Source organism: Acanthopagrus latus, chromosome 4 (genome assembly GCF_904848185.1).
Source record: "Acanthopagrus latus isolate v.2019 chromosome 4, fAcaLat1.1, whole genome shotgun sequence".
Lineage (NCBI taxonomy): Eukaryota > Metazoa > Chordata > Actinopteri > Spariformes > Sparidae > Acanthopagrus > Acanthopagrus latus.
In genome coordinates, this window is record NC_051042.1 from 21,827,049 (window position 1) to 21,854,314 (window position 27,266).

Sequence of the window (27,266 nt, forward strand, 5' to 3'; positions counted from 1 at the left end):
TGTCTGTAATGAAAGCTCAGACCAGAAACTGCGCCAGGAGAAAAAGTTGCAAACTGAGGAAAATTGAATGATAAGCTCCATTTGATGTGCGAGAGAAGATGGTTAGGAAATCAACGCACAAACAGCAGGTCCCCAACTCTCAGGTTTTTTTTTTTTTTTCCCCAGTAATTTCGTGTTCGGAAGGGTTTGCCTTTTATTTGGCTCCTCATCCAACCAGTTTCAACTGCATAAGGCTTAAGTCTATGGTTTAAGTCTACTTAATATCCCATAACTCTAGACATTTTGACATTTCATCTCTTTAGAAGTTCAAAGGGAATTGATTGCAAAAAAAAGAAAAAAACTGGGCGACGGAACTATCTGCATTAGGGTGAATGGAAAGGCTTTGCATTTGTCATGGAAATTAAAAATAAATATATTAGAAATTAAAGGGTAAAAACGATTGATATGGGAGCAAGGACAGAGTCATCTAAACATCTGCTGTAATCTTCAGATGCTGTGACAAGCAGGAAGGTGTTTCTGAATATCAGTGCGCATAAAAGCACAAGTTTTTAGTGCATGTGGTGATGATGATGTGTGTATGACAGATAGGTGTGTGTGTGCGTGTGTGTCTGTATGAGAGAGAGAGAGAGGGAGAGAGAGAGAGAGAGAGAGACAGAAAGAAAGCGAGAAAGAAATTTGGATCTCACTGGGACTCCCAACTGCAAAATTAATACGCCCTCACTCCTGGAACATCAACAAATAATAAAATACTTTGCTTTACAGAACTTATTAAGATGCTCTCTCTCTCTCTCTCTCTCTCTCTCTCTCTCTCTCTCTCTCTGTCTCTCTGTCGCTCTCTCTGTCTCTCTGCCTTTCTTGCTCTCTCTCCCTCACGTCTCTTAGCATGCAAATTAATACATTGATCATTTGAATAATAATTTGCATTCCAGATCTCACAATTTCATGTTCAAACTTTAACGGCTCCCAGAGTTCTCATTTAAACAGTAGCAGCGCAGACGGCCCTTATGGTTCAAATTATTTCAACATGACTATTCCAACCTAACAAGCATAAATTAAGGAAATTCCTATCTGGTGACAGAGATGGGCCATCTGAAGGAAGGATCCAAGTTTGAATTATTCAGCAGCCCTTAATTTTAGGGCTAGTGTTGATTGAATGTGGTGACATTATAAAAAAGGAGTTTGCGGGTCTCGCAGTGAAGGCGGTGAGGGATGACGGTATATGATCTGGGAGTGAGCCGAGGAGTTCGGCAGCCACGGAGACTTCCCCCTGCCGTCTGAAGAGATCTCAGAGGAAAGAGGCCTCTGTAAATCAACAGGAGATTGAAAAGGACTTTATAAAACGCAAATGTGTGAAACTGCTTATGCTGAACAAAAGCCCGCACTTCAGTCTGTTGCCTCCACAAGCCCTCGCTAGTAAAAAAAAAAAAAAAGAGAGAGACGGCGTGACCCTGAGGTTTGCCACATAAACGGAGCAAGGCGAGATGAAGGTGAGCAAAGGAGCAGAGATGATATGTTGGGGTGGGTCTTTAAGGCATGGTAGTTAAATCTTTTTTTTCCCCAACACCACTCTGTCTATTCTGGGCATCAGTTTGTCATGGAGGAATGTGAAGGCCATAAAGTATCGGTGCCCTTGAGAAGCTGAAGAGCATTCTTGTCCCCAACTCTTAAAGCTGTCTCCCTCTCTTTCACTCACTATCACTTTTCCCCTCAACTCACTCCCCCTCTCTCCCCGTATTCCAGCAGCGAGTTTAAAGTAGAACACAGGTGTAGAAGACGGCACCCGTGGGAAAGATAACATTTGGGAACATTCCTGGGGTTAAAAAAGAAAGTTTTTCTGATATTCTTCATCTGGGGAACGATGTAATTGCCTTGGTTCCATGACTACGCCTTTGTCCCCTTTGTGCCTCCACCCCGCGCTCCCCATCGCTACCTCTTACATCACTACCGAGTAATTTCCATATTACGATTTAAACAAGAGATTCTATTCTCCGCTACTTTTTCATTTTTTTATCTTTCCGTCTTTTGTGTTGAAGAATAAAAGGCATGATGAGAAAACAAGGTGCAAAACGATCTGTTCCAGGGCCCCCAATAAAAACCGCATGACACCCTGGGCTGCACCGCTTAATTACAAAAGGATGAAATCTTTTCTTTCTACATCTGGAGAAAACATTGTCTGCATAACACTGATAGATTTACAGCTCCCAGTTCTTACCCTGAACTCCAGCGCACAGCAATTAGGCTAAACATGGATGGACAACCAGTGCCGTGACGTTCGGGAAGGGAAGGCTTTTCTCTCTCCGCGCTATAGAAATGGCCTCTGAGGCCCCACTGTTTCAAATAAAAATTCTGCCCAGAAAATGGTCCTCAGGAAACTTGAGGACAGTTAATTTTTCTCAGGCCTCGACGGTGGTCACAGAGAGGGGAGGTGGACTTCAGTACGCGGAGTGCTTTATGTTAGACTTTGCGGTACATAACCCGTCCAAAATTAGACTGCTTTGAGGAGAGCACGCTCGCAGGCATCGGCATCTCTCTGACCCATCACTAACAACAAAACAGCCAATGAAATCCAGGCGAGAAATTGCTGAAGTTCTGCAATCCAACAGTAATCGATGCACAGCAAAATGGAAAGACCTTAGGGGCAGATTTGTTAAAACATAGAAAAACCGGGCTAACACAAAGGCAGCACATGCTCTGCACACTTACTGTAGGAGCCGCTTAAATGGCTGCAGTACTGTAAATCAGACATGGGTTTGAATCCGGCTGCCTTCCAACAAACAAAGCCAACTGTTTGTGCAATTACATCGAGAGCTGTCGAATCAAGTATATGTTGTGTTTGGAAACTGAATTACGAATATATGTATATAAAAATAATATAATCCTGTTTATAATACAGCGCTCAGCCACTCAAACATCCCTTTGGTCTTGCATGTGGAAGATTACAAGGCACAGGGAATGAAACAACAGCCGGGGCTACATATCCATCATTCTGTAAAATTTATCTGTCCCATGACTCTACTCTGTAGGCCAAACCCAAACAGAATAGAGGTCCCTGTGTGCTCATCCTGGTACCTAAGACCTCCTCCCCTCTCCTCATCTGTCTCTTCACCCTACCTTGCTTTCATGTACAGCTCCACTGAACACAGACCTAAGAGCAGAGTAGTTTTGTGGCCCTGACCACTCGGAGGCCATTAATCTGGTGGCTTAGCCACTGATGTATTGATGGCACAGAGCCGGTAAGCCTGCCAGCCTCACTCTCTCCATCTCTTCAGCTTAGCAGCTACATAGATTCACAGGAGCCTACATCTGGCCTCATCAAGCAGTGTTTACCTGTCAATTGCCACTGTTAGTCTTTCAGGTGCAGCGGCGAATAGGTCTCCAGATGTACTGACCAGTCGGGCAAAAAATGCCTTTGGGGCGCCTCTTCCAAGCCATGATCGCACCACAGTGTGTTTGCATGCACTCCAAACACAGCCAAGTATATGAGCAGTTAGGTCTGGTGTCTTCCATTGCTTTGAATCACATGCAGCAGCCTTCAACTTACAACAAATAACTAGAGCTTACTTTAAGATACTCTGTAGAACAGAGATTTTGTAAAGAACAGCATAAACGCAGACACAAGAAACCTATGTTTGGCTAGTGAAAAATATGAAAAATGCCCTCATCAATCACTTCAATGTGGGTATTCACAGTAATTGAGTTATTTGTGTACATGTAAATATCATGACACTCAGCCTACAGGGTGATTCATTTTACTGCAGTTTGACTACCAAATACATAATGAGTTCACAGGAAACTGTGGAGGTCGCTGATTACAGACGCCCAAACAGGTCATTTTAAAGACAAAGCAAGAGGGACACTATCTCTTTGCAGTGGCTGTGGTAAAAAGACAGGCATGGGACTATAATCTCATCTTGACGAGATACAGTAGAGCCAGTCAGAGCAGAAGTGTAACACAGATTAGATACAGAGACCCTCCAGTCTGTGCAGGACGACGTTTCTCCAAGATGCAATTGTCCTCTCAATAATACCCACATCTCCCAGGAATTCATTTTACCGTTATAATAAAGAAATTCAGTGAAAAAATTAAGCCTGGAAAGCTTTATGTGTCTTCTCCTGTTGAATTCATAAGAGAATCAGTGTGTAGACAATAACGTTAACTCTGCTTTTCCTCTTAAGCGAGGAGCAAGGCAATTCTTACCAGCCGAGGACAAGAGAATGGAGAGAGTCCGATGGTGGAGGCAGACAGTGGATTGACCGTGGAGAATGTTTAGTGTTCCAGCATGATTGGATTCAGGATATTTAACCTTAAACAGATCCCCAGTCAGGACCACCCACTGGTTCACTATCTAAACTGGTTTGTTTTGTGGGTGAAGAGTAATTGTTATGTTTATCAATTTAGAAGAGACAAGGAAGAAGAGACTGAGGAGTACAGAGTCTGGGATGTGTTACAGTAAAGATCTTCCTGTCTGTAAAAAAAGGGGGGGAACTGGTGGGAGGTACAAACTGTATACCTGCACTATACATCACTGCCCATAATGACAAAACACCGACTGTACACAAAGTGGAACTTATCTTTGCCTTGGACTGTGATGAACCGCCTGTTACAAAAACTGATCACCATACCTCTTTCCTTTCCTTCCTCAAACACCAGTCTGACTTTCTCACTGATCGGTCTAGCGATAACAGGACCAGCAGCTTCCTTGCACATTAGCAGGAGCGTGCTCTGCTGCTCTTGTCCAAAAATAACAAAAAACTTAAATCAAAGCAAACAATCATTAACACAATGACCAAGGATATCCGACTTACAACACATCATCTCTAACCTTTCTCGACTCCCCCCTACTCTATGGGACTGAGAACCTGGTCTGTAATGCTCTGGGCCCTTTTAAATCTGGCAATTGTGGAAAACAGCCACTGAAAAACAGCCAGGCAGAACAGCCTCCCATGTCCAAGCAGATTTCTGCTCCCTGTCTTTTGCTTTCTCTCACTGTCACTTTGTAAATCCCAGCAACACCAACAGTAGGGCAGTTGCACATACGTTCAGCAGCAACAGCAGCAGCAGCAGCAGCTGTGCCACGGGTCAGAGCCCGACCCTTTCCCTGGCCTTCTCAAGGGGTGGGAGCTGGAAGAGTTGTGAAATTCTTACACACCGCCAAACACTAAGCACGACTAGCCCCCCTTTTCTAGCCTCAAAGCCCCTCTCTACAGTGAACCCTTATTTTCGGCCGTATGCCACTCCTCCCTTGTTCAACCCACCACTCAGAGTAACTGAGATGTGTCTGAGGAACGACACTAGAGTTCAAAACCCTGCAGGCAACCGCTGACACAAAGAGGATAACGGGGCTTCAGGATCATGACTGTGCTGACTGAGGAGGTGCTACAGGGACTCATACAGAATTTAAATACTTCCTGAGTGTGATGTTATGCCACTGATCACATGTACATCACTTGTACAGAATCATATTATGAGAAGTTCTCCATGAGCAATTAAAATGATACATTTCATGAGCCCTATGTTGTCATCTGCTGGAACTATAGATTGCGAGATTGCTGTGTGTGTGTGTGTGTGTGTGTGTGTGTGGGTGGGTGTGGGTGTGTGGGTGTGTGTGTCTTCACACGCTTGTGCATGTGAAAGGAGAGAATGGGCTGTCTCCCAGGATGTGCAGCAAGCGCTTTATTAGAGCGGTAGTACCAGTAAATCAGAGCTCAGCTCTTCCTGGAACTGCTGCAACCTTTCCCACTGAGCACTATTACTGAACAATCATAGGCTAGCCATGATAATTAGCAGAGTATCTATGCTTCCAACCCTCCTGTCACCCCCCCCCATCCCCTCTCTCCTGTCTGTTTCTCCATCCTCCTCACAACCCCTCCTCTTCTTAGAAATGCCTGGTGGGTGAGTGGGTAAGGCCAGGCGCCCGCTAGACGTCATTCTGCCAGAGGACATCTCACAATACCTGCTGTAATTTATGTCTTGGTGTTGACCAGAGTGTGCTTGTTCGTTTTCCCACCGAAAAATATCAAGAATGATTAAGAAATCCTTAAAAAAAAAAAAAATGGGAGCCAGGGTGAGCTATTACACATGAAGTCCCTACACGGTCCTAAGAGTGATAGACGATGTTTCAGTGTTTAAAAGTCTGAAAACTCATTTGTGCTGAAAAAAAAATCAGCCATCCTGTCATCTAGAGGGCACTTGCTGTAAGTCTGAGTCAGCAGGACTGATCTCCTGCATCGGTCCAAAACACACTTTTTAGCTGTCTTTGATTGCAAAACTGACGTATTTTTCTTAGGCATGAATACCACTAAAACTTATTTGCGGTTGCACCACACAAACTATTGTGTAGTCCAAGAGGATTGGAGTAAGTCCTGGCTGTTATGATCATTAATGGTGAGAGGTCATCTCAACTTGCATTCCTGAGTCTGAGAAGCCAATGCTTCTACTGAGTACAATCTTAATGCCTTTTCGCGTAACCACTAATCTCTTCATTTACGTTACTACCTCTTCTCTTCTCTTATGTTTCAATGTGATTATTTGCTCTCTGCAGAGTGCAGACATTTTCTGCTCCTCCATGTTCACTGATTCTTTTGGATTGCACTGAAGGGTAAAATAAGAGCAGTAACTCCATCCAAGATACAGATGTATTTGTATTTGTTAATGGGCCAGCCGCTGGGCTCCACTTAATAATGTGTTAGTGGAGTTAAAAGTGCAGAACATATGATCAAAAGCCCTGTTTCTCATCGGTGAAGAACAGACAGGCAGATGCGACTGTGTCAGAGAGAGATTGGTGAAAAGTTTGTACAGTTATGTGTGTGCTCACTGGAGCGGGACAAGGACAGAGGGAGGGGTGTCAGGACTTTCTTGGTTAAAGATTCCCTGTCTGATAGTGACGGCACTTTCTCCCTTTCTTTCCATGGCCAAGCGGCATCTGGAGTGGATTTTGTGCTAGCAGACACCGAGGAACATGATTACATTCGGCTAACTGCGCTCTAAACTGATTATGCATGTGCCAAGCTAATGGACTACATTTGCAAGAGGAAAAATAACATCCAATCAATCTCAATTACCGCCGATTGCACCGGCCCCCGAGACAAGGAAGGTAGCCAGCTAACCCACCGGGCTCCTCCCCTTTCCCCCAACCCTTGACTGGAAGTTGAGGCCTGTGGCTGGGCCTGATCAGGCCCCACCCATTCTGTCTGGCCAGGGCAGCCAGGGCCTGGGAGCTGGATTAGTTCCACTCATCTCACCTCCACACTAACGCACAGCCAAGCCTTTAGGCCCACTGCTCCTGGTAGAGAGGATATCATATTCACATATTATGAACGTGGCTGACTGTAAAATGAGAATGGAAGCTTTTCTTTCTAAATGAAGAAAGATTCTCAGGGGAAAGCTAAATACTCTAAAAACATGCACACTAAACTAACATTGGGGTTATCTGGATTCGGCCACCGAAACCATCTGTTTGTGTTTAGGAGTGACCATTCTCACTGCAGATGGGTGACCATCGTGCTGTCATCGGTGCCACTTAAAAACCCTCTGGTCCACGGGAAAAAGAGGAGGTGAAAGTTAGCTTCGGAGCACAGGAGTGCGCTGGCAGAAAATGAGGCGCTCAGAGTGGGTATCTTTCAACTGAGAAACAGAGTTCATAAGGGAAGACAGCATCACCCCCCACTGTGTGGTGGTCCATGCGGTCAGGATGACTAGCTGGATCTTTCTGTGGTCTTTTGGAACATTCCAATACATGGGGTGGTGGGGGTGATATTTTTAGAAAGCCCTAATATGGGCCGCATACCACAGACTCTCAAATTATCCCATCCAGCTTAGCCCTCAGTTTAAACCTTCCTTTTTAATTCCAGTAATTACAGGCTCCAATTTATATGGAGCTGTGCACACAAAGGGCCTGTTTAATGCAAACCAGTTTGATTTGGGTGAAGTGTCCCAAGCATCTCCCACATCTTACAGTCTGTTTATGCTGACTTGATGATTTATTTTCTCCCCAAAAAGGTTAAAAATGGTGCTTTTTGCATCAGATTTCTTTGGGGAGGAATAAATGAATGGTGATTTTCCTTTTTTTTCTGTCTTTGCATAATATACCAAGTTGGGTTTACAGGCTTGTGGGCTGCTGTGGGTTTCTGCCCGTCAGTATCTCTACCAGGACCGTAAATCCAACATGGTATGAAGACTGTGACATTGTCAAGTGAGGAACCAGTGCTGCCAAGAGGCCTCACAACCATGTACTTGTCGTCTGCTAATCATATGTGAGTCATAAAACACTGTAATGATTCATGTCAGTGACTGAACATGGCTGTTTTTGAGCAGTGTCTGGGATGAAGGCTGCAGTGGTCTCGGGATGAGAGAGCAGGTAATTTCTGGACAAATGCACACGCTCTTACTCGGAAGATCAATTGGTTTTAAGAAATATGGAGCCATCTTAAGAGGCTTAAGTCATAAAAAATGATCATGCCTGGATGTGTTGTACATATTTAATCCCCCACAGCCTGAGCAGCACTATGACATATGTCTCTTCTCTCTTAAAAAATCCTGTGCAGAAAAAGAGACAGAGGAGGACAAAATCTGCTTCTGTTTTTGCAGTTTGGGCTCAAAGAAAAGTGGAAAGCACAAGGAGAACGCAATATAAACTGTACCCTATCCTGGGAGACAAAGCAAGTCTTCCTCCAAAGGTGTGAGGATGAGACAGAGTATGCCAGTGCCTTTCTATTTTGGTCTAATGTGAGACTGTCATTGGAATGTGGGCCAGTACGTCTCGCAGCTAAGGTCAGAAGTGGACGACCATGAGCTGGGAAAGCATAAGGATATCTTGCTTTTCTGCTGTCTCACAACTGACTCAACACATATGCAGATTATATTGCATATTTTCATTTGTACGCATCTATAAATATCCCATCCATCTGAAAATGTTCCTGCGGTAACCGTAGACTGGCAAGCCGAAAAACACATTCTCCCCTCAATACCTCCTGTGTCCCCTGGCTGCTTTAATGGCCACACTAGGAACCCTGCATCACACCTTCCCTTTTCACAGAACACTGAAAATTGATTTCTCTCTTTTACTGTTATTTCAGCACAAGACTTTGTGGACAGGAAGCATGCCTGTCGTGCCAGTGGTTCTGAGCAGCCATTCATAATGTTGGATTATTTTCAAATAGACAGCCTTTATGAGGGGCGTCAAATGGACCACTTTGCCTTAGTTTTTAAAGTGATTAAAACAACATGCTGGAAGTAGCACATTTCTCACATGCCTTTCCAAAAGGGGTCATACTGCAATCCACTGAGATGCCAATACAAAAGTGTCAAGTAATAGAATTGTTTAAATACTTTTTTCCTGTTTACTTTTTAAGAGTCAAACACTTGACAGTGGAGTGGACTTATTATAAATAAAGGCCACATCTACAAGGAGACATGACGGTGTTGTATGTTAGATTGCGTTGGTGTGTATGTAGTGTAGGCTTTGAGCGAGCATGTGTCTTGTTGTCCGTGTGTGTCTGCGTGCACAGCTATGCCAGTTTGGGTTAAGCGCAGAGTGGCCGAAGCCGCAGACACACAGGATAGGTACCTAAGTGGAATCAGGCCTGTTAGATTTATGGCCATTTGTTCGGAGAGTGTTCATCCATTGGCTATTATGGAATGATTAGAGGAGAAGGTGAAGCTCCAAGTCCAGCAAAAATCAATACGGCTGTCGAGAACGATTCAGCCTTTCCCGCTCCGAGGAGTATTAGCACCAAACCTCTGTCTCCTCACACTTCTTCATTCGTCTCCAAGTGATTCACCCCTAAGCCTCCGAAAACCAGCTTCACCTGCCATGTTCTTCTCATGGCAGCCATGTGGCCCTGCTTCTATATGACCACCGGGAAGACAAGAGTTACACTGCCAAGCTATCATTCATGCCTTGGAAGAGCAGCTAGTTCAGCGATGTGGGCAGCACTAGAACATTTACTGTGTCTCGTGGAGGAGTATCAAGTTAGCAGGGAGACGATCAAGGACACATTTTGCCATTTGTGTAAAAGTTCAGTTGGATAATAAATACTGCTCAACATGACACAAACATCTTCTCCTGGTCTAATTATAACACCTGAATTGCGCAGTGACATAGACAGCATTGATATGTTGCACGGTGGCTGTTTTGCAGCATGAAAAAGTCTACATTCTCTGCTGCACAAGGATGCTCTTTGAACCCAGTTATTTGTATCAAAATTGTGATACGCCGACACCACTGACAAGGTGAAGTGTAGGGTGTGATAAAGAAGCCGGAGGACCACTAACCTTGTAGAGTTTGAGGCTGGCTTCGTGGCGCGAATTTACTGTGTGCATCCTCAGCTTCTCCAGGCTGTTAGTGTAGTAGTCACAGGCATTGCACTTCAGGTGCACTGGATTGCCGATGGCCACACATTTCAGGCGCCATTCATTGCCTTTGCCTCCTTCTTTGATGTGGGCCACAAGCTGGTACTTTTGCACATGCTTGTCTGTCTTGCAGTGCAGCTGGAAGTTGGCCTTGAGCTGAGTGGTGTAGTGGCACAACTTGCACTGGTGAGAGTCGCCGACCACAGCGCGCCATTCCTCCTCCGGAAGGCTACGTTCTGCTCCCATATGCATGCCAAGCACATCCAGGTTGTCAGTGGTGAAGCGGTTGCACACAGCGCACTGAAAGAGCTTGAGGGAGGGGTCGCTGGTTTGTGATAGGCTTTCTCCCAGGGTCATCAGTTCTTCGGACACCAACTGGCCACCGCCCAGCCGCACATCCATAGGGATCTCCCCACCTACTAGAATAAGAACAAAGAGACGGACAAAAAGAAAGAGGAGAAGGGTAGAAAAGTATTTAGATGGTCACATACATTTATTTATTATTTTTAAAGCTTACGGTCTAAATTATTTGTTCAGTTTTCAAAGATTTTAAATGCTTAGTAATTTACTTCAGGATGTGTACAGCATTATTTCAGTTAATGGGCACAGTTCTTTTACAAAGGAAGGTATAGTTTTTACCCATCATCATTAATAAAATCTCAGGTAATGTAAAGCTTTTCAACTTTAAAAAAAACCCACACACAGTCTGTCTTTTGGTATGATATTACATGGAGGATTATGTATGAATGTATTTATGGGCCCATAGCAAGCCTTGCTTTGAGCCAAGGAAGAAGAAAGCTCTTGACTTTTCCATGGAGACCAAAACCTCACATTACACATCATCCTGTTTGGGCTGGTGCACTTTCATGGCCTGTCTGTAAATAAACTCCAGAGGCCATGAGCTCCACAGAAAAAAGCAAGTTATTTTACCATTACTGAAGAACCAAGGAGTTCCCAAGCAGACCTTACTGTAAATCAAATCCATCGCCCTTGTTCAGTGACTAATAATATAAAAAAAAAAAAAAAACACTTCTCTGCTTGGATTCTTTGGCTTATTTCTCTCCAGATTGCCTCTAAATCAATATGGACACCTAAGAGATTAATTCCTCTTGGTACTGAGTTTAAACGATGAAGGAGAAAAAAACAAAAAACAAAAAAACACGGCAAGCACATATCCTATGACACCAAGCAGAGAACTTAATGTCTATACAGTCCGGGAAGCTGGCTTTAAAAATGAATCCAAAAAAAAAAAAAAAATGAGGTAAGAGCAGCAAGTGTTTTTTTTTTTCTCCTTTGCTTGCTGATCTTTAATCTTTCACTGCCCAGACTGAGCATGCAGGCTTGACCCTGCCTGGCTTTACACTAAATTAATTCCAGCAGCTCCTTATTATTTATTGCTGCAGTATGCAGCCTTCTCTTGGACTTTTCTCCATTACCTGAGTTTTTATAGCCAGGAGAGGGAGACCTTTGAGGAGCCCCCTGAAATCACTCACAGACCCAGCTCCCCCAGCCATGGCTCCTTACACTCTCTGTCTCTTACCAACACACAGATGCACACACATGCCCAATCACTATACCAGTCTTGAATTTTCCTGCACCTTACATTTCTCATCTGTACCTGGCTCTCATGCTCCATTACTTTGCAGATTCAACCATTTACCGTGGACCAGGAGCCTGTTCCTCACTAGGTTGTGGACCATTAGACCAAGAATCTGATTTGCAGCTTTGCATCTGTTTATACATAGATTATTTTATATACGGTACATGCAGTATGTCAACTCATATCCATATTTATAAAACGATAGCGTGCTAATTTCCAAGCTAATGTTTGAAGGGGAATAATTTTTGTTCTGTGCTGTTCCACAGTGTACGAAAGACAACAATTCCAGCACAAATAGCTCAAAGTCACATCCCCCAGTCTTCTTTTTAACACTCTCACACTCCATCTCATATCTTTCTTTCACTACAGTAGCCGAGTCTTAGGAACGAGGATTACCAAGAGGCTGAGATCATGTGAGGTCAACATTTGTTATCTATCTCTTTGGCAATACACTCAAAAGTCAAAATCCACAGTGAGAGCATGAAAGAGCACCTCTGACTTTAGTTGCTTGGTTTGAGAAATCCTTGTGATGGTAGATTCTCTCAAGAGATTTACTGAGCCCTATGTATCATTCTGTAGAGTTAATATCAGAGTGTTTGTGTTCGATGGCTTTAAGAGTTCCTCAAAGTGTGACCAAGGATGACACCACCGTAGTTTATGGGCCCAGACTGTGTCATCGCTGCCTCCCTTGTAACATGCTTATTAGAACTCACCTCACAGGAAAATGAACCAGATGGCAGAAGAGGGAAAAAATGAATTAGTCACAGCAATCAATTCTTGTTTGTGTCTTTGAACTGGCGACAGTTGGAGACAAGTCTGTACAAACTGTGGGGTTGTAACTGGCACACCAAACACTCTGTTATGCTGCTGAATTACCCATGCTGAGCCCTCTAACCTCCCTTCTTTGACCAAGATAAAATTTATAGCTGCAATTACAAAGTTGGAAAAAAATGGAGAGCTCCAGCGGTGAAGTTCAGCAGCAGCTTGGGAATAATGACATTAAAAAAGGCTGAGGCTGGCTGACTGAGCAGGACAGCAGTGAGAGGAGAACAGAGACGTTTGGCTCCTAACTCGGTAAATACGGTATCACAGAGTGAACTTCTGAATTAAGTCAAAATTACATCAACACGGTGTCACTCAGCTTAGAGTATGAGAGGGAAATTACCTTTGGGCTTCTGCATGCTAGTTGGCACATTTACAGCCAGACTTGTGTAGGTTAAGCTAATTGGCAGACTGGTCTTGTGCACTGGAAGGTTTTACTGTTGATGTGAGACTGTAGGACACTGTATCATGGATAAGGTCTGAGGTAAGCGCTCCTGTAAACTTGTCTCAAATGGATCATCTGTCTTTTACCTCTATATTTCAGTGGCACTCTTACACATGAAAGAGTCCACATGAAAGAAATGACAATGTATTGAACTTTGCAGTAACTACAGTCTTCCTAAGAGAGGTAAAATGGATCTCACCAAGTGCAGGGGCCAGGGCAGCCATGTTGGGATCCAGATGAAGGCTCCCCATCAGGAACTGGGCCTCAGCTCCAGCTGGGTCAATTTTGAGGCCTGGTGGAAGGCTCATATTCTGGGTCAGGTAGTATTGGTAGAGCTCCGCCTCCGAGGGCGAAGGCATGGCTCCCAAGCCAAGTCGACCATGCTGCATCTGAGTCACATTCTGCTGGAGAAGCATCATGTTGTGCATGTGCTTCTCACTGGTCATGTGGATACGCAGGTTCCGTGCCACATTGGTCTCGTAGTCACACACCTCACACCGCCAAGTAGGTTTGCTCTTCGGCTTGGTTGGGGAGGGGGCACCACACGGTCCAGCCATATGGGTGGTGGACTGTGTGGGATGGTGGTGGGGAGGGTGATGGCTACTTGCTTGGGTCACTGAGGGGACAGCCACCACTCCTCCTGGGGTATGTCCAAACACCTGGTCCTGTGCAGAGGGAATGGAGCCTCCATTCTGCAGCGTCTGCATGTTGTTCAGGTGCTTGTCCGACTGCATGTGGATGCTTAGGTTGCCCTTCGTGGTGGTCGAGTAGTTACATACCTAATAAATAAAGGACATTTTCTCTTCAAATGCAATAAAGTGATGTGTATATTTAAATAACTCGTTTACACCTTAAACAACAATCAATATCAACAAAACAACACAAAAGCAAATTTGATTGCACCTCTTTATGAGCATCATCACACTTCTCTGTTACATACCTCACACCGGAAGGGCTTGTATCCGCAGGTATAGCTTTCTCCGCGAGCCAGACGAGGGTGGCTCTGACCACTGCTGCAGTACATACAGGTGCCCCCGGAGTCTGGGTGCTTTTCTTTCATGTGGGCCTCCAACGTCTGCTGGTACTTGTAATGCCAGTTGCATTTGGGACACTTGAGTGTCTTGCATGAGTTGCGTGAGTGCATCATGGTCATGTGACCACCCAAGGAGCGTGAGGAACCCAGGACGGTGTCACATTTAGGGCATTCTACCCCACTTCCTCCACTGCCACCAGGCCCATGGTTCTGTGAACATTCGCCCATCCCCGTTATGTCACAGGAGCCCCCTGGGAGGGGGTGGGAGTGGCTGTGAGATGAAGGGTGGAGGTGATGATGATGGTGGTGCATGTGGTGATGGTGCAGAAGGGCTCCATTTTCCTCCTCTCCCTCTGCTGGGCAATCATTTGGTTCTGGAGCTGTGGCACTATCTCGATTGGCACTTTCATCAGCAGCAGCATTGAAGGACAGAGGTGATGAGGAAGTGCCAGCAGTGTCATCTTCGCTCCCTCTGACGGCAGCTGCCGCCATTGCCATGGGAACAGTAGGCCCCTGGCAGTTAAAGCTCAGAGGGAGCTCTGAGGTCCTCACCCCACCATCTGAAGCTGAACCCTCTTTCTTGACAGAGGAGGAAATGGAAGCAGGGGCTTTGCTGTTGAGTGTGGAACTCTCTGCAGAGGTGCAGGCAGAAGGCTGGAGAGCGCTACTAGGCATTAATAAAGGAGATTTGGAAATGCTTTGGTTTGAGACAGCTGGTTCCCTGGCTTCACCCCCGCCGCTGCTACTGTTACCACCACAGGCCGCTGCAGTGCTTTCTGCCTCCACCTCATCTTCCTCTTCCCCTAACAGTTCCTCTTCTTCTTCCGAGCCCCCAATCTGGCTCGATAGGTGCGCCTTGCTTTCATGTCCATCAGTATCCCCATCCTCTCCCTTGCATGCCAACTCTTTCCCAGCAGGCTCCTCTGTTCTCCCTCCCTGTTTGGGCAGGGCACTGGAGTCTTTGGCAGAGCCTGCGGATGAGGTAAGAGTGGATGCTTTGGGAATGCTTACTCCTCCAAGAGAGAGGACTGAGCTCAGTGGGTTTTGTTGCTGCTGCTGTAGGAGGCCAGAGTCAGAATCTTTGTTCAGGAGGGTCTCGCTGCCCCCGCTGCTGCTTCCAGGCTCCAGATGGACACCACTAAATGTGCCATAGAAGCTCTGGCCAGAGTTCATGGGGAGCAGGGTAGGTGGCAGAGGAGTGCTCTTAGTTTTTGGTTCCAGGAAACTGATGAGGGGCTCTTTGTCCTTCCCAATGCCCTGGATGATGGCAGATGCTTGTTTGTCCCCCAGCAGCTGCCGCTCGTCCTCACACAGTGTCATGCGGTGATCATGGACGGCATGAGTGGCAAAGGAGCGGGCATAGCCAAAGGACAGCTTGCAGAGAAAACACATGAGTATGGGCTTACCCTTGCCATATAGGGCTAGCCCATCAAATTTGGAGAAATCCACGTTGTTGGGAACATCTTTGGATACACAGGACTTCTTGGCAGACCCATCGCTGTTCAGGTAATCCTTGTTGCTTTTGTGCCGCACATCGAAGACACGGAAACTGTGCAGGACAGGGCTGAGGCCTGCCATGGTTGAGGTATTGGGGAAACCTTGGTCTGAATTGCCAAACCACTTCCCGAAGGAGGAGGCTATGTGGAACGTGTTGATGATCTGAGGGTAGACCGAGGATGAAGTCCCAGCAGGTTCCCCTAGTTTTCCCCCACTGGTGAGAGAGTTTGTGGGGAGCAGGCCGGGTACCACGCCCCCACCACTTTGGATCAACTGACTGATGCTCTCTACGATGTATGCTGAGCCATCTGGCTGGTAGACTATCTCTCCAGCCAGGTTCTCCACATCACTACTCTCCTCTTCCTCTTCCTCCTCTCCGTCCTCACTCCCACTCTCGGGTGCTCCCTGCTGTCGTGTGGGCTGATGTCGCAGAAGAGTGGGCATGCCCCCTCCTCCTGAAGCCATCGGCACCCCAGGAAAGGGTTGAAGACTTGTAAAACAGCTGTCAATCTCCATTTCATCTAAGTCCTCAGATTCTTCCTCTTCTCCACAGCTCACTCCCTCTTGCTCTTCTTCCTCCGGACCCTCTCTTCTAGGATGCAGCTGGCCTGTTGCAGAGCTGTCACGATGGGCCTGGGGTGATGTCTGTTTTGGCTGCTGCTGCTGGGACTGTAGTTCTCTCACCCCGTCATGAGGTGCACTGGGGTTTTGGGGCTGAGCAGGATAGGGAGCAGGAAGAGATAGGGGGTCCAGGGAAGGGGCCTGGTTGGTGCAAGGGACCTGTGAGCTAGAGTGATCGTTCCAGGGCTGTGGTGGTTGCTGCTGCTGGGAGGAGCCGAGCCCATCGTCTGTCCCAGAAACCACAGGAGACTCACAGCTGTCCATGCTGATGCCTACATGAGGCGTTCATCGCATCCAGGCCTACAGAGACACAAATTGGAGAACAAGAGGTTATTTTTGTATTTACGTATACATTAGCAGACACAATTCTTCATTTACCACACCACTGTTTAAAACACGAGCATCTTTATATTCTATTAGATACAGAAAATATAAAGGAGACACTATGTATAGGAAGCTTGAAAGAAGAAAATCAAATGTATGGCGTATTGGGTGAGAAGCAAAAGTCTGAGATATAATTGGAAAAATGACACCATGCTCATTACGCTAGATTAGGTACTTAAACACAATACCTGAGACAGGCACTAATAAGCCGTCCATGATTCATCTTTCTGCCATATGAGGAAGGTACCATCTTTTATCTTCACCTTCCAAACAACACCCCTAATCTTATATTCTGCAAATCCTACATCCGTTTTTAATTAACTTGCAGTCAGAAAAAAGGAGAAACAGGCTAACTTAATGGATCAAATAGATTCCTTGTGAGATAATTAGACACCGAGAAGCCACCCATCAGCACATTGTACATTTACATAACTCGAAGAAAAGGAGAAAAACTCGATCTAAAAAAAGCCATTCATATCAGTATCACAATTATCACTCCATCTTCAAATTGTGTACATATAAGAAGAGTATGATAAATGTGTGATATTGATATAGATGTGTATGAACGCCTAACAAGAGCAATAAAAGGCAGTATTTTCGATGAGCCCAAAATACATATGATGGGTTGGGACTTCACTGCAGCTGTGTTTAGATCCTGCATCCAATAACCTCTCTGCTCAGCCTGGTTTCAAACACTCCAGCCATCCTCCGCCTCTGAAATAATAAATGGGATCTGAGCTTTCGGGAGCTGGCCATGCCCCGAGCATCTGAGAGGCCCAACACAGGCTGCAATTTAGAGCACAGAAGAGATAAAATGATAGCGCAAGATACTGCTGAGCTAATAATTTTATTAAAGGGATGCAGCCAACATTGATTAAAGGGGGCAATCGGGCTGAAACCAATAACTCTGGGCTGCCCTTTAACCCACCAGTACTGAATATTACATGAGCAAAGTTTCCCGGCACCAAGCTCACTGCCATGTCCCAGTTGATTAGCACATCCACTGCTTGCAGTTGATTTATTTACTTATTTACTTAGGGATGCAAATTTCAGCTGTGATCAGAATGGAGTCTACCCCCACACCCGAACATATTAACCACTGGGGGAGAGGAGAGATTGATAATATCTGTCTGCCTCTTCATGAATGTCTGATGAAGCTTGCCTCTCACACAATGTACCTGAGACCTTACGGGCCTGTATGCTCTCATACTACACATATAATCACTTTCATTTAAGGGATTTGATTTGTATTTGGACTTGAGACTGAACAATAACCTGCCATAGGAGCAAACTGTGGACAATGAAAAACAATGAACAATGAACACAAGCATTGTAATGATAAAGCAACAATTTTGATTAAGGAAATTCAAAATATGACTGCAAAGATGATGTAGATGTCATTGTGTCAGTATGACCAAATTTGTTTACACACTATAGAAGCTAACCCCGATGACCCTTTCCTTGCTTTGCATATAAAATGAAAGATATTAGACTGGCTGGCTTATTAACAAGATTGCTTTATACAGCCAGACATGATTTAGAGATGGCTGCCATATTGAGTGAGGGGATACTAGCCCTACTGGTCTGTATTTATTATCTGCTCCATTAATAAGAGGCTATGAGCTCAACAGCCATTTCACACAAATGGACTGAGGGCAGCGAGAGTAATGCGAGAAAAAAAATATGCCACATGTCAAACAGACAGTGATTCTTCAAACTAAAAGCACGTGGAAAAACTGCACAAAATTAAACAAAGAAAAAAAAGAAGAAAAAAAAACTGCCTCATAGGAAAGTCTCCAGTCTGAGCACGGAGTGTTTCACACCTTGTTCCTGTAATCTATCCTATCAGCCCCTCCTCCAGATTCCACTGCCTGTCTCGACCAGGCCTGGGAACAATGGGCACACAAGCAACACTAGTTGTTAAAAAATGTTAGTTAAAATGACTTCTGAAGTTCCCTACTCTCATCTTTGCATAGTCTTGAGCCTGAACAGAGTAGCTACTGTGTACTGTAGTGAGGATATGTACCCATCCATTCCCATTACTGCTGTAAGATACCTGAAGCAATTAGCAGCAGACAGGATAACACGATGACTCTTGATCAGTGCTCGAGCTCTGAGCCAGCTTGGTGTGTCCACTGCTTACAGAAAACAGGATTGTCCTTTAAAATCAAGATGGTGTAATTCAATAACCTGCAGTGGTTACTGATGAGCAATGGGATTGTCTGGAGTCGGCAAGTCGCAGATGGGCCTACTGATATAACGCTGTTTGTCTCTCGGAGGGCTGCCTGGCTCAGTGACACCTGTTTAAGGCAGGAAAAGCTTTAATCTCTGGGAGGCACTAAACAAGTCCGGGAGACAGACAAAGAGACGCGGTCGAAGACGAGGGGAAGTGGAGGAGGCCGGTGTCTCGGTGTGCTGACTTTGTTAATAACCACAAATCAAAATGATGGAGCAGCCCACTAAATGTGACTACTGCTGAGTGGCATCATGTAAGGTTATATACTGTACTATGTGGAAAAGTTGTAACTTCTTATGAACACTGGCACTAGGGCTGATAGCACAAAACAAGTAATCCTGCCATGGCCTCTGCCCTTGTGTTGTATCGCAACTTTGAATGTGGGCTCACAGAGTTGACAATAAGCAGGCTGTATGCAGCCAAAACAAGCCTTAGCTGACAATAAGAGATAATCAGAGGGAAGAAAAGGCTGGATTCCTGGGCTGATCTGAGGGAGAGCATGCTGATGCACAGATCCTGACTGTAGAACTCACACTCCTGCTGCCACCTGCCTTCAAAGGCCCTCTGCCAGAGTCCCCCTGCTCTCTTTTCTTGGCCAAAATGTTTTAAAAAGTTATACTCCTCTTCCACCACCCTAACAAAGAGGATAAGGTTGAACTGTGTGAAAAGGCCTCAGTGCTAATGAACACTGTCAGAGAGTGGGTCTGGATGTCATTTGGAAGGGATGGAAAATGAGATAAGTTTCAAGTTATGGGTCCTTTCATTAGGTGGGATTTACCGGCCAACTGAGGGAGGAATTAAAGGCTAAGGAACCATCTGATTATAAGCATGCTTGATCACCTGCCTGAAGGCCTGGCCTTGCCTCCAGAGGACGGTGCTCTCCAGGGTTTCCTGAGGGAATAAGCTCTGAGTCAGCCCTAACTGTGAATACTGCTGGGCTATGGGCGTGATGCAGCCCTGACCCTTACTCCTACACAGACATGTCAGCAGTAAGGGGTACACCTCCTAAAAATGAAAAAAAATAAATAAATAAAACCCAAAACAGTTTCTTAACATGCCTAGAGGACCCCTAACAATACACCAGATGTGATTTTCAATTGTCCCTCAGTGATGTTGCCTGTCTCTGTCTGGTCTCTGAGCCATCACAGAGCCTGGCCAGCCACCGCAGGGTAAGGGGCGCTTATTGGAAAATCAATGGCGTGAACACTAAGCAAGTTACAGGAAGATGTGGGAAGGAAGGGTTCTTATTGATAAAGCAGGGGAAGGCCTTTGATGTTGCACTAGGGACATGCTCATTGATGGGGGAACCATTGTAGTCCTCAGGCAGAGTGAGGTGCGGGTTTATCTCCAAGGTTTGTTCCAATTAATCACCAATAAAGGCGTGCATGCATTGCACTCTAAAACATAAGTCCATTTTAATGCCAGACACGGCTTAGTAAATTCTGGTTTTTACACTGTGCTCGTACAAAGGAATTTACATTTCTCCTACGCTGCACTGAGAGTGTCTCTTTCTACCCTTTCTCCACTGTCTATTTTCTCCAAAAACCAACAGTCAACAGCCTGGTACTCAGCTCGGGAATATCCATTCTACATGTGAGTGTGCAAGTGTGGTCCTAAACTGGCAGACTGGTGTCACAAAAATGATGTGCTGTACAATATCAGAAATAAATAAGATCATGAAATTATACACCAGAATGGTACTCAGTGGTTTGTATACTTCCGCCAAGGCTCAACAGTCAATCTGAATTCGGGCAAGCCTGATCCAATATCAAATAAAATATTAAATCCACTAGATATGGATCTGCACCAAATGGCCCTCACTCATAGACACTAGTCAGCTTAATGTGCTACTGATTAAGAGAGAATTAAAACATTTGAAGTTAAAATTCCTGGATATGTTCTTTTATTCAGATCAACACCAACTGTTAATTAAGTATATTCTGTGCGGAGACACAGCCACAATCCAAATTTATTGGAAATCCGTTCAGCAGTTTTGCGTCATCGTGCTGACAAACCAACAAACCAACAAAGCCAAAACAACTCCTTTGCAGAGGTACTAAGATACTCTTACTTACAAAACAATGTAATAGTAATTAACCACTTCATTTCATTAAAAGAAAATAAGCAGTGAATCTGAAGGGGAAAAATTCACATCCTCCTTCAGTGTCCAAGATTTCTATGACAGGGAAACTGTTGTGGAGTCGTGAGCCAAAAAAGTTCGTCAACCATGGCAATAGACAATACACCATTATAATTACATTAGGTACATGGACTTCTTGTTCTCTTTGATCCCCGACACTGTAAATCAGACAATTATCCATTCTCAGCATTGTTGTTTATTGTGTGCTGCAAATATTCTGTCTACTATTCTGCTAATGCAGACATAAGGCTGCTCCAGTATTGCTCCAACTGCAGGAGGCAAAAAGTCACCTCAGGTCGATGGCACTCAGCCTGTAAACAGGGCTTCCCGTAAAATCAATGATCTTCAGTAGGAGCTATCAGTCTGTGGAACAGAAATAGCCGTGGCTGTGTTGAGTCTGAGGCAGGGAAGAACAGTACTGTGTGTTTACATGAGTGTGTGTGAGTACAGAGGAAGCGGCTGGTCACTGGCATGTCTGGGAGTATTTCTCAGAGATAGCGGGACTGAGACATGCGGCTTCTGTCATGTTAAAACCCAGACGCATTAGAGACAAGATTACAGGTCACAGGTTTCGTTAATGCTGTTTTGTCCGTGTGCTTTATGCGTCAAACTAGTCATGGAACAGATATATCAACTACAGCTAAAATAATCTTTGCTGATTACAATATGAGCAATCTCAAATACCCAGGAGGCAATGTGCTGATTGCTTTAACTTTACAGCACTCAATTTTCGTTACCATTTCGCACTAGCAATACTGGCCAGAAAAGGCTAAATTGATTTGTTTGTAGTATCAATTGCCTCCTTTGTTAAAGACTTGAAATAGAACCCTGAAAATGATTTTACCCTTTACGCAACACCGTCAAAGTCTGCTAATCCATTCCACGTTGCAGAACAGAGGAAAAGTGATTTAAGACAAAGCGGCAGTGAGATGACACAGTGCACAACTGTATGTGACTCCTACGTAGGCCAGTCTGATTAAATGATCTGATCGGAGCTCAGCTACCTTCCAAAACCCTCCAGAGGGGATTTACGCATGGCGCTGGAGTGTTTCCTCAGTTTTGGAGGGTGTGATAGAAACAGCGTGCTGGTGTAATTAGAAGTAGTTAATTAGCTGTGGGTTAATTACTGGGTTCTGCAGAGTGTTGGTGAAAGACCTGGTGGGGTGGCAAAGCAAAGGGAAGCAGCGAACACACAGCAGGAAGCTCCCAGTCTCCCGCCAATTAGCAGCCAGCATGGGGGGGGGGGGCTTCTGTGGTACACTACAAGTACAAATGTGAGAAGGCTCATATCATCTCACTCATACCTCACGACAGAGGAAGCAGACAGAATACACTCTTTTTTACATATGCTTGCTGTCTTTAGGCTGGTTTTTTTTTGCAAAGAAATAAAACCATTTATCAGAACGTTGCAATGAAAATTTACAGACTGACAAAATGACAAACCAGATATCTGAAGAAGCTTGAAAATTACAACAGATCAGTGAATATTTTAATTCAAACAAACGGTAACCTCTCATTACAGCCCCCACGAGCTATCTTTCTTCATTTACAAACCAAACTGAAAGACTGCACTGTATTTTTTTTTCCCCGGTGTGTCCCGTGTGGTTTGTTTAGAAAGCTTTGTAATTTATAAGAGCATTAATTATCCTTGGAATTAAGGTATTGATGTATAATCAGAAATGGGGCTTTCGGGCGCAAGCTAACAATCGCCCCCAGGCAACCGAGTGCACGGAGCACACACGGTAGACACTCGTTCACAGTAGGGAGTCTGTAAAATTGCAATATAGAGAGAGAGAGAGGGCGAGAGAAAGAGAGAGATAACTTCCAGCTGTGTCTTTCAAATACTTATCAGATTAGTTAGATACACATCCCACATTTCTACTCAATTTTAGACCAACAGACATGGATATTGAGTGATTCGCAACAGTCTGACATGGAACCTCACATCCTTTAGCATGCGGTGCTGACTTTCCCATAGCGTGGAATGCAGAAAAGCTGAGAGAACACAGATACTTTGTACCCTGGTCTGTCTGGCACTAATCAATCAGAAAACAACACACTGATCATGATGCTTGGGAAGATTTCTGAGTGAAAGGCCCAGAAATGCATCTGTAGATACAGAGGATGGGTAACTGTTTTTCTTACATGTTTGCAGGTTAGCAGGAAAGACAGATTGAGAACATGAACTTGAGATATAATATATATCTATATAGCAATAGAGAAACAGACAGCCAGAGACACATGTCCAATGAAAGGTCAGGGACAGGGGGGAAATGTGCTGATCAAAGTCTTTGAGCCCCAGGACCTTCATTTCTACTAATTATCAAATCTACCCCTATTTATATCTGCGGGAAGCAGACGTTCTCTCAAGGGAGGATGGAAGTGAAATCTGCTAACTACAGTGCTTTCAGAGCCTCTGTTTGCACTCTCTCCATTTCATTTGTTCTATAGTCACAGGATGAGGGTGGAAGAGGGAGGTTAAGAGAACAGATGACCACAACTTATTTGGGAATGTTGTTGTTGTTAGAGTAAAGGACAGAATGTACAGGGTGCACAGAAGACTGCAATGTTGACCAAATGTGAAAAATAAAATGAAATTTTACTTTTTCATACAGTCATACGGTCATTCTAGGAGGCAAGATCACACATATGCATACGCACATACACACCTTCCCCGCAGTGCTGCAGTTAAGGCGAGCCAACCACAAACACAGCTGTTTAAATGATCAATATCATTGAAATATTAAACCTTAAGAAGCCGCATTATTGATTCAGGGCCCAATGATAAAACGGTTTATTATCACAATTGTTGGGCTTTATGTAAATGTTTTGGAGAGACCATCAGCTGTCCAGCGACCGTGGGCCGGAGCTGAATTTGATCCCCACAACTACACACACGCACACACACACACACACTCCACACCCAGATCCCCACTCAGCTCCGTTCTCTTTCCCTGCCATCCAAAACCAGAGGAATTGCAGGGATCGGGGGCGAACAGGGAGATGTCATTACCACTACTTCTACTTCCATTAAGGATAGCTGACACTGATCAGCATACCGAGCCCCTGTTGACAGAGAGACGGGAGAAGAGGGGATCTGTCCCCGCCCCCCAGAAAAACATGGTAGCTCTGGGATGTGGTCTAAGGGATCTCCTGCAGTCATGACAGCAAACAGGAGCATACTGTGGAACAGGATTGAGGCTCCACGCAGGGATCATGCCCTGACAGACAGATAGGGGACATGGATAACATGTCTATAATCCTGGGCCATTCTGTGTAATCTGGAAAACAAATACCTTAGTAATGACCCAGTCCTGCACCTGGTAAAACACAGGGCTCACTGGCACCTGGAATTAGACAAGTATCCACTGCAGAGCATTCTTAAAGGGACACACTCCTTCAGCAAAACACTGAGGGGAGTTTTAGTAGAAACCAACAAATGCATCAATGTTGTTTATTTTTTTTTCTGAAAAAAGCCAGGACGCCCTTTGAGGTGCATGCAGTGGTACAAGGGAGACGAGTGAAGTCACACAGAGGCTCAGCACCGCAACAGTAAGGCAGCGCCACAAGCCTGAGGGTTAGGCCCAGTGTTCGGTTAAGTGTCTAAACCTGAGTAGGGTGATAAGATCCGTTTTAGAAGGCATGCGAAGGCCAAATGACCAGGAAACCTGAGAAATGTGGGTGAAAGCTGTCTCGGGTGAGAGCGGAGATGTGGAAAGTCATGCAGTGTTATGTGTGGAAAATGGAAACTTACTATCTCTGTTACGGACCTCATGCTGAGGATAGGTGCAGTCCAACACACATTTACTTGTGTAATATCCAGGCACACACACACACGCACACAGACACACACACACACACACACACACACACACACACACACACACACACACACACACCCATGCACACATTCACACACACATGCACAGAGAGCAGGGATTAGGGGGTGTCCCAGTGAAACCATTCTGTGGAAATTATTTCTTCACAGAAAAAAAAGCATGAAAGCCAATGGTGACCTGGCCTCTAATTCTAGAGTAGGATATCCTGGATAAATAATTAGAGGGTTCCTTTGAAGACCCCGCACAGCCGAACCGTTCACTCCCCACTTCACATTTGCTAAAGTCATTAATGACAAAGATTTAGAAAGGAAAAGCGAAAATCTTTCTGGTACACAAATACTTCTTTTTTTTTTTTATGAGGCCTGGCCCAAATTCCTCTCTGCTTAGCTGAAGCCCTTATCCTGGGAAAGAACTGCACCCGTTTTAAACAATAAACCTCGAGGGAAAAGTGTTTTCTGTTGCCCCTTCCCTCGCTGAATTATGAGAGTTAATAATGCTAAAAGAATAAATGTGCCCTGTGTTTCTAAAGAGGAAGTTAGCAAGAAACGTTGAGACACTGGATGTCAAAAGAAGCAGGAAAAATAAAGCAGAGAGAGACAATAGCCTCAAAATCTGAAAACAAAGACTGTTTCATATTGGAGAATGAAAAAAGCAGTGCGATAGTGAGCCTGCTGTGAACACCGAAAGGATCCCTACCTTAATGGATATGACTGACTTATACATTGCTATTCTTGTGCCACTGTGGCACACATTTCCAGTCCGTGCTCACACTTACTCACAGCATGTGCCACTTCTACAATGAGTTGTATCATTCACTGGAAATAACCAGGGAGGGAGTCTGACAGCTGGAATTACATTTATCACATTCAGATTACGCTTGTTCCCAAAGAAGGAAAAATACAATCACTGAATGTATTTTAGATTCCACGGGTGGAACATCTCAGTGAAATTCATTGAGACAAAAAAAAAAAAAAAGAAAACATTAATGTGTCTTCAGGAAGAGAAGCCCACCGAGCGCTAGTTTACATGCCAATGGGAAGCCTAATCTTTACACTGGCAGTTTATAAACAGAACGCTCATAAATCAGATCTTGATGCAATCGTCATCTTGAAAGGAGCACGCAGCTTGCCCTACAGTTTACAAGGACAGATTCCAAGGCAAACCTTGGAAGGTGACGTACATTCCTTCTGAGCAGAGCAGTGATGAAGAACTGTCAACAGAGGAAAAGGGAAGAAAAACAAAAAGAAAACAACTTGTTAAGTGTATAACAAGGTGGCCTGGAGGGCAATGCTGAAAGACACCTCAGCACTTGACTCTGAAGTGTGCTACGGAACATCAAACGGCGTTTCTGTAGCTACGTTGAGCACTGACAGAGCCGACCACGGCGTTCAGAGACCCATGTGTGAAGGAAAAACACAACAGTTTGGCAGGAAATAAAGAGGTAAAATGTGACTAAAAAGACAACCATTCCTCCTGCAGTGGTAATCAGAAGTATTCTACGCACTTAATCTGCGCTCTGTTCTGAGCCACAGACCTCCAGGGAGAACCGCCTGACATGAGGCAAAGCTGCTGCCGTCAAACTACAGAACGGAAACAGAACGAGCCCATTCTTAAATACAATGAATCGGTTCCTATTAGATAACGGTAGCCTTGCATCGTACAGCTAGAAGGTGTGGAGAGATTAGGCCTGGGTGGCAAGCATGGCCTTGTGTAAGAAGTCACTTTACTGCACAGCAGCTGAAAGAAAATCAACAAATACATGACAATTAAAGCAGTTGGCAGCTCAGAGCTTGCGCCAAAACTTGGCACGGCCATGCCTACAAATGTCCAAGCACTTTGATCTTAAGAAACAGATGCCCAGGAGCTTGAAACAGATTCAAAAATCCTATCTATAAAGGTAAGGGGGGAAATAGAGTGGAAACAGACAAATGAGAGGCAGCGAGAAGCAAAAACTCTGAGTGATATTTTAAGAAATGGGGAGCGTGTTAATAAGATCCCCCTTCCTCCTCTCCTGGCCTGGTCTGAGTGTTGTGACAGCTACAGTGCTGTGGAGCTATATTTGAGAAAGACCAGCCTCCTGCCCCTCATCTCAACACACACATACACACTGCAGCCCTTGTTCATCTGCCTTAATGAAATGGCCACATGCCTCCTCTCATCCTCGAGCTGCTTGCACACTGTAGCACCTGGTGGATATAAATCAGCCCCACTGAGCTGTATTTGGGAAGTGAGGCATTAAGCATGACATGGGCTGTCAAAGTTCAGATCGCACCGACCGCAACATCTAGTTGAACCGCT

General features: G+C 44.9%; 1 protein-coding gene across 8 annotated transcripts in view; it reads right to left on the reverse strand.

The window, feature by feature from the left end:
* Window positions 1-27,266, reverse strand: part of zfhx3 (zinc finger homeobox 3) — a 345,346-nt gene that overhangs the window by 74,768 nt on the left and 243,312 nt on the right. For all 8 annotated transcript variants that reach the window (XM_037094567.1, XM_037094566.1, XM_037094568.1 and 5 more), the window contains 3 exons: window positions 14,159-16,669; window positions 13,418-13,997; window positions 10,274-10,770 (listed from right to left, as the gene is read on the reverse strand). In XM_037094567.1, coding sequence (XP_036950462.1) covers window positions 10,274-10,770; window positions 13,418-13,997; window positions 14,159-16,633 — 3,552 coding nt within the window. In that variant the 5' untranslated portion in view covers window positions 16,634-16,669. The remainder of the gene's footprint in view (window positions 1-10,273; window positions 10,771-13,417; window positions 13,998-14,158; window positions 16,670-27,266) is intronic.